Source organism: Sminthopsis crassicaudata, chromosome 2 (genome assembly GCF_048593235.1).
Source record: "Sminthopsis crassicaudata isolate SCR6 chromosome 2, ASM4859323v1, whole genome shotgun sequence".
NCBI lineage: Eukaryota > Metazoa > Chordata > Mammalia > Dasyuromorphia > Dasyuridae > Sminthopsis > Sminthopsis crassicaudata.
In genome coordinates, this window is record NC_133618.1 from 315,164,767 (window position 1) to 315,182,613 (window position 17,847).

General features: G+C 37.9%; 2 protein-coding genes across 3 annotated transcripts in view; one reads left to right on the forward strand and one right to left on the reverse strand.

Annotated features, from left to right (window-relative positions):
• Nucleotides 1-1,786: 1,786 nt before the first annotated feature.
• Nucleotides 1,787-7,456, reverse strand: COQ6 (coenzyme Q6, monooxygenase; the record flags this gene model as incomplete). Its single annotated transcript, XM_074290052.1, is given in 4 exon segments — nt 1,787-1,910; nt 2,771-2,829; nt 4,273-4,407; nt 7,161-7,456. Coding segments are annotated over 4 exon segments (493 nt in total), but the record flags the coding sequence as incomplete, so codon positions are not given.
• A 127-nt stretch (nt 7,457-7,583) lies between these two features.
• Nucleotides 7,584-17,847, forward strand: part of FAM161B (FAM161 centrosomal protein B) — a 39,764-nt gene continuing 29,500 nt past the window's right edge. Inside the window, exons 1-5 of one of the 2 annotated variants that reach the window (XM_074290042.1) lie at nt 7,584-7,741; nt 10,703-11,025; nt 14,860-15,413; nt 16,165-16,502; nt 17,705-17,832. In XM_074290042.1, coding sequence (XP_074146143.1) covers nt 7,688-7,741; nt 10,703-11,025; nt 14,860-15,413; nt 16,165-16,502; nt 17,705-17,832 — 1,397 coding nt within the window. In that variant the 5' untranslated portion in view covers nt 7,584-7,687. The remainder of the gene's footprint in view (nt 7,742-10,702; nt 11,026-14,859; nt 15,414-16,164; nt 16,503-17,704; nt 17,833-17,847) is intronic. The other variant, XR_012486479.1, reaches the window with a different exon arrangement.

Here is a 17,847-nt window from a genome sequence, read left to right on the forward strand (position 1 = left end):
GGATGTTCATCAATTGGGAAATGGCTATTTATATACATATACCCATGTGGTATGATTGTAATGGAATATTATTGTGGTATAAGAATTGATAAGCAGAATGACTTCAGAGAAACCTGAAAAAATCTACATGAACTGATGTAAAATGAAGTTAACAGAACCAAGAGAACATCGTACATAGTAACAGCAATATTACTTAGTGAAGAAAGGTGAACGATTTAACTATTCTCAGCAAAACAATGATCCAAGACAATCCCAAAAATCTAATGATGAAGCATACTACCTACCTCCAAAGAACTGATAGACTGAATATAGATAAGCATGCTACTTTTCACTTTCTTTCAAGTCTTCTAGTACAAGTTGTCTAATATAGAAATGTTTGCGTAACTGCACATGTATAATTTATATCTGATTGCATACTGTCTCAGGAAGGGGAAAGGGAAAAAAATGTTTAAAAATTAAAAAAAAAAAAATAGAAGTGACAATTAAGTCAAGAAGCACTTATTAAGTATTCACAATATGCTCACTATATGCGTATTTTTGCAAACCTCTGGATAGACAAAGAGCAAAAATGTCCCTTCTCAATTTTAATGAGGGAGTTAGCCTGTAAATAACCATATAACTATGTCTTAGACACCTCAAACTGGATAAAGTGGAACTGACAGCCAGGGAAGTTTTAAATCATAGGTGAGCAGGACAGCATTCTAGGCCTAGAGGAGAGTCAAGGTGAATGCACAGAACTGGGAAACAGGTTCTCTGCTCTGGGTAAGAAACAGCAAGAAGGGCCAGTAAAAAGCAAACAAACATCAGGCATAAACACATGCAGGTATTCTCCACCTTATCACCAAAGAAAAACAGTGTCAGTCTATCCAATCCTTGTGGACAGAGAAGCTGACAAAAGGGGGAACACTGTCCATTGTGAGAGGGGGCTGAGATGGCTCTGTGTGGTCCAGCCCCAAGAGAAACTGAAAAAGCAGTCAAAAAGTGAGCAAGAGAAGAATATGAAAAAGAGATTGAAATTATCAGGGATCTCAGAAAGAAAGAAAACTCAATCAAAGATCCTGAGTGTGAGCAGATAAACCATCATTAATGACAAAAAGGAATATGACCTCCAAATCAGCTAAATGAGTTCAGACATCTATAAATAAATATGGCAAGACAAAAGAAAATGAATCAACACCTGATGTAGCAGAGTACCCCATGCATTCCCAAGAAAGCATGGGATTGCAGCAAGATATTCCTGAATAGTTTAAAAGAAAAATAAGAATTGTAAAAGCAGAACTTATAGCCTTTAGGCAAAAATAATTGGCAGACTAGAAAACGTGAATCCATATTAGCAAGAATTACTAAGGAAATAAAAGAAACAATAACTGAGTAAGAATGCAAATGTGCAAAGGATGACTGCAAAAGTGCTTCTATAAGGTGCTGTACAAGGATGATAACTATGGGAACATATACACAAAATGCTGTGAAGATGAGATCAGCTGGCAAATTGAATATAAAAAGGGAGGAGTCAAAGAAGACATGTAGATGGTAAGCTGGTGTGACTGGAAGGATGGTGATGCCTCAGCACTAATAGGAAGGTTGAGAAAATGAGAGGGTTGAGAAGGAAGATAATTAAGTTCCATTTTAGACAAGTTGAGTTTGAGATAGCTTTGAGACACTCAACTGGAGTTAGACAAAGTACTTTTTGCTAACAGGAAGTCCTTTTCCACCAAGTGTCAGGGCAGTAACAGACAGTTTACCTTCTAAAAGACATAAGAAAATCTGAAAGAAACTAGCTCCTTACCAGGGATGACCTCTAATTGTTTGGTGAGAGCAGACATAATGACATCATTCTCCACTATATATCCCATATCATCTAAATCATCTTTATCAAATATTATTAGAGCTTCTGAGCAAGCATCCCAAACCTAGAAAGGCAAATGGAAAATGTTTACCAAAAGGCAAATATATGGAAAAAATGCTAATAAAAATTAAGTTTTTGCCCTCTAAGCAGAAAATGCCAAGTCTAGTTTTTCCCTCAGTTCCAAATATTCATCTCGATATACCAACTCTTAAAAATCTTTCTTTAGTTAGTAAATATGTAAAGAGCTGGGAATCCCCACAGAAATGCTAATTTTGTGAGAGTAACTAAACCACTGAAAAGAGTGCTAGATTTGAAATCAGAAAGAGCTGCATTCAAATTTTATTTCTAGCATGCTCCAGCTGTGTAGGCACTGGTAAGTTACATTCTCTCTCTCTCTCTAAGCTTTATTTCCTCACCTGTAAAATAAGGATCTTGTCTGTAGTGCCCATATCACAGGTCTCTTGGGAGGATCAAATAAAATAACATATGTAAAGCACTTTGCAAACCTTAAAGCTGATTATTATTAACAGAAGAATAATTAATAGCTATCGTTAAGTTTTGTACAGTTGCAGTTGACTTCTCCATGACCTCATTTAGGATATTCTTGGCAGAGATATTGGTAGTGGCTTGCCATTTCCTTCTCCGGCTCATTTTATGGATGAGAAAACAGAGGCAAATGGGTAAGTGATTTGTCCAGAGTCTCACAGCTAATAGATGTCTGAGGCCAGATTTGAACTTAAGAAGATGAGTCTCCCTGACTATAGGTTCACACTCTGTTTGCTGCACCACTTAGATGCTCAATTAAAAGCTTATATTTATATAATCTAGGAAGGAAACAAAACTAGTTTATAGTCCATTTATTCCTCAATATACTAACACCATGAAAGACATTTAGCCAGCTCACAGAGGCAGTGATTGAGGCACCTGCATCCGTCGAAAAGGTTTGTATCTCATGTTGCAGATGTGATCCCAGGCACCAAAACCTAGAAAAGAAAGGAGGATGTGAAGAACAAAGATAATCAATCAATGACCAAATTTCATTCTCATCCTAATCTGCCCCCTTTCCTTCTTATTAACCATAGACATTTTTTGCCCTTTTCTTCCATCCTTTCTTGCCAACTGGATGGAATGTTTTTAGTATCCCTCATGTATTTTCAACCCTTGAAAAATATAAAAATACTCTTTTGGGAGCTAACTATCCTGGTAGTTTCAGGATAAAAGGCATTTTTAAAATGCTATTTATAGAATAAATTGCTGAAGGAGAAAAAAATTCAATTTGTTCATCTTTCTTCACCATCTTCTTCAAACTATAAAAGAACATTTTATTTATGTTCCTTAGCACAATGCCTGGTTAGTATAGTAAAGGTTTAATAAAAGTTTATTAATTAATTGATTCCTTTGAGGCAATATATATATATATATATATATATATATATATATATATATATATATATATATATATATAAAATTTGGTAATTTCATCTGTGTGTTTTAGCCTTACATTTCAGAGTCTGAACAATAGGTATTTTCTTAACTATTTTTTTTCCCCTAAGATCTGTAGAATAATCATCAGTATTACTAAAGAAGATTTCTAATGTTTCAAGATTTCATCTCAAAACAAGAGAGTCTGGAGTAAATCACAATCCTCAAGGAATCCCCCTTTTATCTGGATCCTGTATAAGCCACTCTCCACAATGACAAACACCTTTATCAAAAAAAATCTCTCTTTTTAGGCCCTGCTTGTTATTTATTAACAATGGAAATTCTCTGTTCAACAAACTCCAAAGAATCAAAGTTACATATGACTCAAAGATCATCATAAAGACAAAAGAATATTATGGGTAGGCTATAACACATTTCCAATGACGTGCAATAAGTGGCATAAAGTGCATAAGGTTCATCATTCCCAAAATGTATGATTAGAAAAGTAAATAGGCCAGGTGTATAGTGAAAGGGAAGAATAATAAGTAGATATCCAAGTATTTACTAGGACTCACAAAATGCAAAAAGATTTAGAAGGCCTCTAGCACACTGGCTTGAATGTCTATGGGGAATCTATGGAAGGACAAGAGAATCAGTAGACTGTTTCTGTTATGCAGTGAAGGCAGGAATGCCCATAGTGAAATAACAGTCACTGAAGTAGAGACTACTCTGATCCTGGTCTTTCCTCTCTTTCTCTCTCTCTCACACACACACATACACACACAAAACCTATCAAACCACACAAAGGAATTGTCAAGCAGGATTTGAACTAAGATTTTGCCAATGACACTGACACCATAATTACATCACAATTTTTTAGTAATATCCATTCAGAACAAGTTAAAGAAGCAATAAAATCTATCTGATAATCCCAACTAAGGGCCACGGCTCTGAAAAGATGAGTTCATCACACAGCCAAAGCATTAAAAGCCTCTTATACTCACTGCTAAGGAGAGTTACTGAGCCTGGGGTGATGGAGCTGACCCTGTTGCTGTAAGTTTCTGGCAACTTCTTCCCAACTTTATTTGGACCTGCTTCTAGTAACAGGATTTTCTTATCACGAAAATGAATGTTGTGTCCTAAAAAAGCCAACATTTTATTTCACATACAGGATTAGACAACAGTCATCACTGATTTTTATGCAGAAGTCAGATGATGTAATGATGTATAAAAATACCATTGGATTATTGCAGTTAATAAATGGCACTTACATTTCAACCAATTTAATCACACAGCCCATAATTGTAATGAACCTTCCAAGTCAGAAAATACCTTTTTGCCTTGTCTTCAAAGAAAACAATAGGAAATTCAATTTAGCAAATGGAATGTATTAAGAAAGGAAAAAACGAAAAACTACTGAGACATCAGATACTACAAGTTCTCAGAGAATTATTACCACTTCAGGTAATCAGGTTACTAAGAAATATTCAGTGTTTGTTCACCAGGGACAAGAATCAGAAATAGAGCAGAAATTATATATGTAGGCATATTTTCAAGCTAGGAGCTGTTAACAATGATTAAATGAGAGGTCTAACCCAAAAAGCCCCAACACAACCAATAACAGGGAATTTTCCATTCCATAAGGCAATTAAGGTCACAAGAGTGCTGAGAGGAATTTCTTTTAATACTTCTATAGGGTTGACTTCCCTATGAGCAAACACGGCTTAGGATAGCCTGTGTCCAGGCTCCTTTCCTCTTCAGCCTCATGATGTATAATAACTGACCTGTTATCTTATTTCAGGATATGTCTCAGAATAAAAGCAATCAAGGTTACAAGCATTTCCCAAACTACTCAGTGAGTATTTGAATATGAATTAGAGTTCTGTTAGAAAAGTTCAATACTGGGGCAGCTAGGTGGTGCAGTGGATAGAGCACCAGCCTTGAATTCAGGAGGACCTGAGTTCAAATCTGGTCTCAGACACTTAACCCTTCCTAGCTGTGTGACCCTGGGCAAGTCACTTAATCCCAGCCTCTGGGGGGGGGGGGGGGGGAGTTCAATACTATATTTCTCTAACATACTAAGTATGAAATAAAATAGTGTACCAAAAGCTACATTAGAAACAAATATGAATGTAACAAAAAATATTTATTATTCCTGATAATTTTCACTATGAAAAGCAGAAGCATTTTTAGTACTTTCCTCCAAATTTTCCTTAATACCTCTTTATCTCAGATAATTTCATGTAACAAAAAATATTTATTATTCCTGATAATTTTCACTATGAAAAGCAGAAGCATTTTTAGTACTTTCCTCCAAATTTTCCTTAATACCTCTTTATCTCAGATAATTTCATATCTCTAGAACCTGCAAGCCAGAATTTATGAATTCTGCCAACATATTTCAAGCCCAAGTGCTCCTTCTCTAAATTTGTTTGGAAATCTAGAACATAGAAACAGGATAGTTAACAGCGATACTTACATAGTGTTTACAATGGGCCAAGCACAGTGCTAAGTATCCACTCACTTACTCCGTACAACTACCCCAGTAGGTAGGAATTGTTATCTCATTTACAGAAAGAAAATTGAGGCAGAGGTTAAATGACTTCCCTAAGGGCACAGAATTAGCATCTAAATTTGAATCCCAGTGTTTCCTACCCCCAGCCCAGAAGATCCTAGACCTCAGGATCATTCTCCACTCCACATGAATCTCCATTTCAATCCAGAATCCAAACGACATGTAGCAAAATGGTTGTCAGACCATTCTGACACTGGTACACCTCCACTAAGTTAACTACAGTGGCTCCAGGTTTATTTCTTAGAGAATCACACAGAGGAGTTACTGAGGTGTTTAGGTCTGATCGTCAACTCCCCCTACTCAATAAACTCCAGTCTGCCAATTGCTCCAAGTTCAAATACAAAAGATACTGTTGGGCAAAGTCCTGCCTAACCCAGCCCTTTCCTATCTTTCCAATCATTTTTTATCCCATTGCCCAGCATATGCTTTTAGATCCAGTGAAACTGGTCTCCTGGTCTTTCTCTGCTGACCCAATACCTGGAGCGTTCTCCCCCCTCAATTTTACTGACTTCCTCAGTTTCCTTTAAATCTCAACCAAATTCCCATCTTTTACAAGAAATCTAGCCCCACCCTTCTTAATTCTAATGCCTTCCCTTTATTAGTTATTCCAACTGTATTCTGCATACAGCTCGCTTTGTATGTATGTCTGCATGTTGTCTCCATCATTAAATTCTAAGCTCCTTTGGGCAGAAGCTCTTTTGGTCTGCCCAGCACTTCACGGAGTAGTTCTTAATCAATGCTTATTGGAAATAGATACAATGGCATAATGGAAAGTATGCTGGATTTTCAAAGATCCTCTGTTCAAACCCCAGCTAGGCCACAAATAACTTCTGGGCCTGAATTTCTTCATAGATAAAATGATATCTAGCCCAACGATTAGGAGGAGGTTTGTAGCAGCCCAAAATAACAAGTAGGAAGTAGAAAGCACCCCCAGCGACGCTTGGGAGTCTTTGCCATGCACACCACATGGGCAGATGAGGCAGTAATCGGGAGTCTCTTCTCGACAAGTCTCTTGGGCAAATCACATTTCACCTTCCTGAGCCTCGATTTTCTCTTTTTCCGAAAAGAGAAAAAAAGGAGGTAGATCTGGATTCCAACACTGCCACGTGGATCTGAGCACAGCGCTCAATTTCCGTTTTCAAATTTGTAAAACGGGAATAACAAGCTTTCGCCATTTACTACGTTAGCTGCAAGGTTCAGACGGGATAACGTACGTGGGAGAGGACGCAAGCTTCAAAAACCATTCCTCGCTGAGCGCTCAAATGAAAGGCGTTCCGGGATTCCTCCCCCTTGCCCTCCACCCCGAGCGAATCTTACCCAAGGCACAGGCCATGGCGCTCCCGACCATACCCCCGCCGGCCACCACCACATCGTAGACGGCCTGCTCCGTCCCCATCGGGCCGCTCAGCCATCTTAGCCCCGGCAGCCGCAGGCCTCCCAAGGTTGCTCCAGGGACAACCAGAAAACGGGTCACACGACAGCAAGCTGCCATTGCTGAGAGGAAAACAACTGATCACGCCCCTTCCGCCATCCCAGCATGCTTCCGCGGAACTACCCACCAATTGCTAAGCTTTTTTCCCTAACTTAACTCGTCAAACTTAGCAACAGAAAGAAAGAAGAGACATTGGTACCTTCGCTCAACCAATCAGAAAGCAGTTCCGGTATTAGTCATTGGATGATACTAAGGTAACAAATCAGACAGAGAAGGGAATTGGCTCTGTGGCCTGTGGGGATTGACCAATGGGTTTTCAGTATCAAGAAGGGAGGGCGGGGCCAGACCTTGGTATCACTGGCACGGTGAGCGGTGCCCTTGTCCCTGCTGTCGCTGCAGTCTCGTTGAGAAGATGACCGTGGAGAGGCCTGCTGCAGCCCGCGAATGCGGAGAACAAGACAGCCAGGTGAGAAAAAAGAGCAGAGGGAGACAGGAACCAGCATTGGGTTCAGGAATTGTAACCTTATGGAGAAAGAGACAGTCTTCGTCGTTGCCATGGAGACGTGTGAGCGGGGTGACGTGTGACCCAAGAAGGGGCGGGGCCTGAGTGGGCGGTGACGGGGATGTAACGGGATCTTGTTTGATTCATTTTATAAAATGTCAGAACTTGTGGATCATAGATAGAATCGTCTAACTCCCTCATTTTTAATTTTTTTCAAATGAAAAAGCCTATTTTAATGCCTTTTCCTCCCCCATTCTCCCTGAAAAGAATATTTTTGATATAGGATGGCCAATAAGGAGAGATATTGAGGGAAATTACCGTGTTATTAAAAAAGAGAGAGAGCCTAAAAATCCATTAAAAACAACTGTTAATAAGTGTGCATAATCAAGCAAAAGTCGTCATACAGAGAAGAAAAATGAGGCCTATGGAAGGGACACGCTAGGCAGGGAAAGTATTCTTGCCAGCCGCAAAGTTGGGGCTTTCATCAGGGTTTCCTAAATTATGTCTCATCTTATCTAGTCCAATCCAATAAGTATTTCTAATATTAAATACTACATGAGAGAGATTGTGCTAAATTCTGAGGATACAAAAACAAAAGGAAAAACATGGCATTTTCAGTCTCTGTTGTTGTTTACTTGCATTTTTTTTCTCATTTTTTTCTGTTGGATGTGATTCTTCTCGTGCAGCAAGATAATTGTATAAATATATATTGGATTTAACATATATCTACCATGTTTAACATATAATAGATTACTTGCAATCTAGAGGAGGGGGTGGGGGAAGGAGGGGAAAATTGGAACACAAGGTTTTGTAAGAGTTAATGTTGAAAAATTATCCATGCATATGTTTTGAAAATAAAAAGCACACATTTAAAAAAGAGAGAAAGAATGTTTTCAAGCAAAATATCAGTTTTGCTACTTCCTTGTTATGAAATTTTGAGCAAATCATTCTCTGTGCTGTTTTTTAAATTAAATCTTTTAACTAACAAAATCTGTTTTGTATCCCTACTTTCATTTAAAGAAAAGGAAAACTCTTGTAAAAATATGCAGTGGTCAAGCAGAGTATTTGGGCATGTCCAAAAAATATCCCTGTCTGCTCCCTGAATTGCACCTATTTTCTACAATAATACATTATCAAACTTAGTGGTGTTGCAGAACCACTGCACAAATCAGCCAGCACAGGTTAGAAGACAGTTTATTCACTCACAAGTATGATATTACCCATCAGTAAATAATGGACATGTGTATCTCATTTGTATCAATTTCACTAATGACATATATGACATGTTATCTCTGGCATGTATGTGGTATATATGATATGTGTGTCTCTTGAGCTACCTGATAGAGTTTGGGGAAGATCAGGTAGGTCACAACGCAGGCTTTTAGCTGTTTGGGGGAAAATCAGATAGGGCACTTAGAAAAGGTGGTGTTATTGTGGTTTGTCCTTTGTCCTCCGAAGGACATGACATCAGGAAAGTGATGCCATGAGATGCAAATAAATTGGGTTGAGGTGAAGGAGGCCTGTGCAAAGTCACCAGCCTCACATTCTCCTCCAGAGCCATCTGGGTCCAATGATACCATATAGTGGGAGACCTTGGCATTTACTAGCTCTGTGACAATGACAAAATCTTTTAATTTCTCAAAGCCTCAGTTTCCCTATTTTTTAAATAGGAATAATACTTGTACTGCCTAACTTATAGGGTTGTTGTGAAGTGATTACTTTGTAAACTTAAGAGTATCATGTATTCTGATGGAAGTGGATATCTTCAACACAGAGAAGAGCTAATCCAATTCCAATTGATCAATGATGGACAGAATCAGCTACATCCAGAAAAGGAACACTGGGAAATGAGTGTAAACTGTTTGCATTTTTTGTTTTTCTTCCCAGATTATTTTTACCTTCCAAATCCAATTTTTCCTTTGCAACAACAACAACAAAATTCGATTCTGCACCTATATATTGTACCTAGGAAATACTATAACATATTTAACATGTATAAGACTGCCTGCCATCTAGGGGAGAGGGTGGAGGGAAGGAAGGGAAAATTCAGAACTGAAGGGAGTACAAGGGATAATGTTGTAAAAAATTACCTATGCATATGTACTGTCAAAAAATGTTATAATTATAAAATTAATTTTAAAAAAGAGTATCATGTAAATGTTGATTATTATTGTTATCAAATTATTTCTGAAATCCATTACAGTTCTGGAAAAGAGCATTGGAGTCATAAGAGATCGGGTTAGAATTTTACTTCTGACATTTCTTAAGTTATTTTGCCCATGGGTCTTAGTTTTCTTATCTATAAAATGAAGATAATAATATTTTTAAAACTTACCTCCTGGGCCAGTGGAGAAGATCAAATCAAAATATGGAAAGCCTTTTGTAAACCATAAAGTAATATATTAAGCTTATATCTACCTTAACATTCTATATAAATGTCAACTATTATAAAAGATCATGGGTGCCTTTGGGCCTTATGAGTAGAGTGACTTATTCCTTAAAGGGAAATAAGTAAAGTGGGTGAAAGGAATAGTGTGTTAAAGATTTATCCAAAGCTTATTTTCTGAAAGCAAAGCCAAAATGGTGGAATAAAGGCAGGCACTCTCCTGAACTCTCCCCCAAACCCTTCCAAATATTTTTAAATAGTGACTTTACCCAAATTTTAAAGCATCAGAACACACAAAGTTTATTCTCATTCTAAAACTGCAAAAATAAGATTTCACAGTGCCTCATGGTGTTACATATGTATAAGATAAAGATTAAGGGCAACATTAACAGAGTTTTGGAAATACAGACATACAAAGAACAATAGTGTAGACTGGAAAACTGGACACTAAAGTAGTTTTCGAGAGGTTATTTGGAGAGCATTCTAGGAATGAATAAAAATTAAAGTTTTGCTGAATAACCATCTTTGTTTTCACTTAGGTATTTCTCCCTAAAGAATCCTCAGACACAGAGACAGAGGAAGAACCACATGGGAATGGAATTGTCTTGCACAGGGCAGGAAAACTGGAAGATTTCCTCCATGAAGAGACTGAGACAAACTTGACCACCTCTGACTCAGATGAATACCTTTATGAGATTTTCCAGGCACAGAAAAAAAAACCCAGACACTATCCATTCAGACGAAACTCAGTATATCAGGCAAAGCTGGATGATGAATCCTCTATAGAGGACAAAGAACTGGAATGTTTTTTCCAAGATAGTAACAGACGGAAAGCACAGGCCAAGTTTCATCAGTCTTTTAGGTAAGTTAAATAAAAACTTCTCTTTAGAGTGAGAACACTTTTGGGAAAAGTGAACCTCATAAAGGCTCAACTCTTTTGAGAGCCTGTTACTTGTAATTACTCATCTGCCAGTTCTTTATCATGATCTCATTTTGCTTATATATATTGTGTATATTGATCTCCCATATGAAGATATGGGATTACTTCAAAATAGATAGAATTGGAGTCCCATTCTTATATGAAATTTGCTAAATAGAAATATGCAATTCTCTATTAAGACCATCTCCTTATGGGCTATAGAGTGCAATGGATAGAGTGCTGGGCCTAAAGTTAGGAAGATTAAATGCTGCCTTAGATGCTTATTAGCTCTTTGATCCAACGTGAGTCATTTAACCTTGTTTTCTTCAGTTTTCTCATCTCTAAAATGAGCTAAGGAAAATGGTAAACTGTTCTAGTATCTTTGCCAAGAAAACTCCAAATGGAATCACAAAGAGTCAGACACAATTGAAAAATAACTGAACAGCTGAAACAAGTCATTTATCCCTCTGTTTGCCTTGGTTTCCTCAACTGTGAAATGGGATTAGTAAAAGCACTGACCTTGCAGCGCTGTTGTAAGAAATAAGTGAGATAATATTTGTGAAATGCTTAACACAATCTTGGCTTATACTAAGTGCAATATAAATGCTTCTTTCCTTCCCTTCCTCCAACCTTCTTAGCCTTCTGTAAAAATTGAGGCCATAATTCTAGTAGATTTGGGATGGAAAATGACATCCACATCCAGAGAGAGAGAACTATGAAGAGTAAATGTGATTTGAAGCATAGTATTTTCACCTTTTTTGTTGCTATAATTTGTTTGCTTTATTCTTTCTTTCTTTGTGATTTTTTCCCCTTTTGATAATTAATTTTCATATACAACATGACTAATATGGAAGTATGTTTAAAAGAATTATACATATTCAACCTATATCAGATCATGTGCTGTCTTGGAGAGAGTGAAGTAAGAGAGGAACAGAGACAAATTTGGAACACAAAATCTTATCAAAAATGAATGTTGAAAAATATATTTGGGAAAATAAAATATTGTTGAAAAAAAATTGAGACCATTTGGCATGAGCTTCCTTTTCTTCCATTCTTTTCATCTCAAAATCCCTTAATATCATTTCCAACTCACTTCTCTTTTTCTCTACTCTGATGAAGAGTTGCCCCTTCTCTTTGCTAGGATCAGTTTCTCTGCAAGTGATTCAGTCCTCTCCTGTCATCTCCTGTAAATTAGATCCTCAATTATCTTTTTTCTCTCTAACCTTCAATTTTTCCTATCAACTGGTTACCTCTGTACTGCTTTCAGACATACCCAAGTTGCCTCCATCCTTATAAAATATTTTCTAGATTTCTAATTTTCCCTCAGTCCTATAGCTTTCCTTTCATTCACAGTTAGAATTGAAAAATTCTCTACACTCATTGTCTTCCCTTCTTCTGCTCTCATTCCTTCATCCTTTGCAGTATGGCTTTCTGAACCTAATCATTCAACTGAAAATATTCTCTTCAAAGTTTCCAGTGATTTCTTAATTGCCAATCCTAATGATTTTTCTCAGTCCTCTCTCATCTTTCTCTACCTGCCTGTTGCATTTGACACTACCAACCCTCCTGTCTTCCTGAATATACCTTCTTCTCTGGTTTGCATGACATGAGTCTCTCCTGGTTTATTTCCTACCTGTATAACTGTTTTTTCTTAGTCTCCTTTGCTAGCTCATCATCCACATCAGATCCCTTAACTATGGGTAATTATGAATTTTTTCCCTAGGCTTTCCTTTCTGTAATAGTGTCTCTTTCTGGGTAATCTCATCATCTCCCATGAATTTAACTGTCACCTTCATGCAGATGGCTCCCATATCAACTATCTCTCTCTACCCAGAATTTTAATCATATATCATGAATTACCTATTCAACTATTCAAACTTGATATTCCAGAGACATTTTAAACTTAATATATCTAAAACAGAATTTGTTATCTTTCTTAAACTTCCCTATTTCTATCCCACCTTCTTCCCAATATCTCAGATTGATAATCTCAGTATTACCCTGGATTCCTTATTATTCACACCCCATATCCACTTAGTAGTCAGATTTTGCTATTTCTCCCTTTATGACATTTTCACATCTAGTTCCTTCTTTGTACTTATGAAGCCACCACCTCAATTCAGGCCACCATCTCTTGCCTGGATTATTGCAATTGCCTCTTCAATAATCTCCCTTTCTCCAGTTTGTTCTCTCTCCAATCCATCATATTCATTGCTGCCAAGGTAAGTTTCCTTAAGTGCAAATCTGACTGTGCAACTCATCTATTTAACCAATTCTGGCAGCCTCCTCTTGCCTCCAAAATCAAACATGAACTCAGTGCCTTCCATATGTGTAGTCAGTGTGCTAAGCACTGGAAATATGAAAATTATAATTATAATTCCTGTTCTTAATGAAGTGACAATCTACTGGGAGAAGACAACACATGCAAGGAAGCTGAAAAACTGGAAGGAGAGAGAAGAAAAGGTACCTAGTACAGAGATAGTATGAAGGAGTGCAGCTGCTGGAAAGTAAAGAGAAAACTGGCCTAAGATCCCACTTTAAAAGGAGGCATTGAGAGGTATTCTTTGCTTCTTCCTCCAAGATGGCAGAGGATAATGGAACTACTGTAAAATTGAACCAAAATGGATGAGTTTCCTGAAAATAAGGTTTCCTAAAGACATAATGGAGTGTTTAGTCCAAAGGAGGAGAAATGTTTAGCTTTTAAAGCCCTAATCTATCTTCTCTGCCTTTTTGGATCATCCTTTTCTTCTATTACACTCTAATTCAATAAAACTGGTCTTTCATCTTGCATCTCCATGCCTTTGTACTGGCTGTCCCTAATGCCTATAATGCCCTTCTTCCCCATAGAGCCTTCTCTTCTTTTAGGATGCTTTTCAGACACCATTTTCTGCATGAAGCCTTTTCTAGTGCCCTCCATTACCAGTACTCTCCCCACCTAACTTGTATTTAATTAGTGTGTGTATTTACATATACATGTAATGTGTAAATATACATATATGTGTTATCTTTATTTTTAGTCTGTGTGTGTGTGTGTATATGTGTGTGTGTGTAGTCTTTCCTATTAGAATGTAAATTCATGAGCATGAGTAGAGATTGTTTTATTGTATATATCTATGTCTTTGGGACTTAGCACAGTGCTTGGCACATAGTAAGGGCTTAATAAATTAATTGATTGTAATCAATTACAATAAGCATTCTAACAGCTTAGACTTATCAGCCTAACCTCAACTTTCCAGAAATGGCCAAATGTATCCTTTAATGAACTTAAACAAATAAAGCATATCACACTGAAGTACTTATAAAATTCTTAAATTTAAAATAAATCAATTCCTCACATGTTATAGTTGGTTTATAAGTACATTTTGTAATCTAAGTTATAGAATTACTAAGTTATTAGAATAGATTACTAGATATGAGAAAGACTCCCTCTCTCCAAATAAGCTATACTCTCCCTAAGAACCAAAAGAAGAAAACAATGTGAGTCAAAATTGGTAGCCATTAATTCTGTTGTGGGAGAATATTATACATACTGAGATAGTCTGTATAACGCAAGAAAAAGGAGCAACAATTAAGGGAATAGGAATACTGACCAAAGTGTAGGAAGAATATCCCTTGTCTCTGATGTAACATCTGGAACCTAAGAATTTAAATTTGATGAAAAGAGAACATAGAGGAACCTTCCACTTGGGGTATTTGCTGACTCCAAAGTAAAAAGACACTTCCCTCTCTCCTAGATTCCCACAATAGATAAGGTAACCCTTGACTTTTTCCCCTCAGATCTGACAGTTCAAAGCGGTCCAGCCCCTTCAGTGATCTTACACAAGAAAACCTGTGTATTCAAGCAAGTTATTTAGCTGCTTCTTCTGGCCACTCTCCACCCCACAGGAGTACCCTGGCTTGGGTCTCCCTTGTCACGACTCCAGAGCCCTTTCACATGACACTGCGGGAGGCACATAGGAAGTCCCGGTGTCTACCATCCTGCGCCTCATTTGAACTAAGAAGACAGCAAGTAGAGAAGCAGAACCAGGAGGAAGCCGAATGCCAGAAGAAGTTCCAGGCTCAGCCAGTGCCCGCTCACGTCTATTTGCCTCTTTATCAGGAGATCATGGAACAAAATGAGGCCCGCAGACAGGCAGGAATCCAGAAGAGGAAAGAATTGCTCCTGTCTTCTTTTAAACCCTTCAGCTTCATGGAGAAGGAAGAACAGAAAAAGGAAGCCATTCGACAGAAAGGTTCAGCAGCAATGACTCAAGCAAAGACTTCAAAGCAAAAAGTCACCAGGAAGGTCCCCAAAGCAGTCTTGGAGCCAGCCCTGGGTGACAAGCTCAAAGGTAAAACAGATTATCTTACAAGGCATCCTGCATCATCTCCTAGTTCCCCAGCTTCTTGCTCTTTTTCTGCATGTAGAGGTCTTATGACCAGATCCTCAAAGGATCTGGGCATGCACTCAGAGAAATGATTATAAAGGATTTCAGTTATTTATGAAGTAGCAGCATCTTTGCCCTCCCTACTGCCAAAGGAAGCACTGAGCTATCAGTGAGTCTTTCAGTACTATCTTAAGACAAGTAGAATGCCTCCTATAGTAAACTTGATTATTTTACCTAGTCACATAATGATAGAACATTTGCTGCTAGAAAGTACGATAAGAAGCAAAGAGGAATCTATATGAGAAACAGGTTTTGTGGTAATTTTGTGCTCATTTAGCTGATACTTTTCTCATAGCTGAAGTTAACTGTACACCAGAATATTTGAGTATATAGAGAACTATATTAGCAATCCAGAAATATGAGATCAAGTCCTGATTCTAGTCCTAACTTAAATGGGAAAGCCATTCAATATGACAGCCAGTGAAATTGCACATAATATGAGTAAACTCAAGGAGATATTTTTCCCAGTTATTAAATATTTGGCTTATTGAAGCAAAGTAACTAATTTGGCTTAGAGCCAAGGAAACCTTAAGGATTATCAATCATTATTGCTGAGATCTAAGCATTTAATGTTCTAGCATATAACATAGGCATGAAAGATCCTGTGTTTTGCCCCTTCCCCCATAAACCTTTTAATTTGCTTTTTCTCTCACAGAAGCTGAATTGTGCAGAAAGCACCGAATACAGAGAAGAGCCACAGATCTCCTGCAAGCAGCCTCATCCCCCTTCACTTCTAACAGATACACTGATCCAAAATCTCGGGTATCCACTCGGACACGGCAAGAAAAACTCAGTTTCCTGCAGAGAGACTTTGATTTCCAACCAAGGGTGAATCCCAGTGTCCCTGACTTTAAGAGTCTTTATAGAGCCTTCCAAAAAGAAGCTGCCCAGAAAAGGGAGACCCGAGAGGCAACACGAAACAAACCATTCCAGTTGAGAACTGCCAGTCTTCACCACCGACAGAGACCCAGCAAGGAATCAGGGGAACCAAAGGTGAAGTTATGAGCATTTAGGGAAGGAAAAATAATGCAGAAGCCGATATATCATGACAACAGCTATCTGAACTGAGTGACAAGAAAGGACAACGTGAAGTACAAAGAGTAATTGTTTGGTTACACTGGAAAAAGGAGAATGTGGAAATGTTCATTAGCAGGGAGCCAATATTATGCCAGTTCTTCATGGCCTAATAAGATGGGAACAGGAGAAATGATTTGAGCAGTACTGAAAACATGTGGGAATTTAGTGTCTTGTGGAGAAAGCCAGATTTTTATAAGAAAAGTATGAAAAGGAAAAATGGAGGATGAAGGGAAGTTAAACATTAAACAAAGTTCCAGGGGACTTAATAGGGATTAAGAGAATGAAGGAGAGCACTAGATGGTAGAATAGTGTGGAGAAAGAAAGTAGAAGAAGAAAGCTTCCAATTAAGGGATGGCAATTCTGAATCATTAGAATTAGAGGAGTAAGAATTGCACATTTGCTGGCCATAGATTCCAGATGGTGGCCTCTACTTTCCAGCCTCCTGGGATGAGGAGGGGTAGCATTGATACAGTGTTTCCTTTCCAAATACCCGGGAGCTAGAGGGAGATAGGAAGGGGCATTAGGGAGTTAAAAGTCAAAGGTCTGGACCCCAGAGTCATTACATAATTCATATGTGATGCTGCTTCAAGAGTTTGATTCCAAGATGGTAGGAAAATATCCTTTTGGGTCAAGCCTGGTTTCTGAGGTCCTGGTCCTTTTGGCATTTAGCCTGGTGTTTAAGGTCCTGGTTGGGGCAGCTGTAACCTTCACCAGGAATCCCTGTCTTTCTAGCTTAAGGTGCATTAGGCAGTCACTATGTCTTTACTTGAGGTCAGATATGTACTGTGTAAGAAGCTTATTTTGACAGTTGTGCAAAGGATAGGTAGAGAGTAAAGATCCTAGAAGTAGGAAGTCCAGTCTAGAAGAATTTGACAATAATCCTACAGGAAGTGATGAAAACATGAACTCAATTTAAGAGATGTTATGGAGGTAGAATCAATTAGACTTGACAACTAATTGAATGTGGACGGTGATTATCATCTAAGGTCCTATTTAGGGCAGCTCTAGAGAGACTAAAGACACCAATTTGGAATATTTTCACTCCTTGTTGAATGATTTTTGGAATGAATATAGAAACATTTTGTATGTCCCAATCACATTTGTTTAATCTTTTCTAGAATCTTCCACAATCATCCATGGCTCCATTACAAAGGAGTCGTTCTCTGAGTGGGCTTGTCTCTCTCTCTCCTAACACTCTTCCTGTACACATCACAGATGCTACTAGGAAAAGGGAATCTGCTGTTAGGTGAGTAATTAAGCC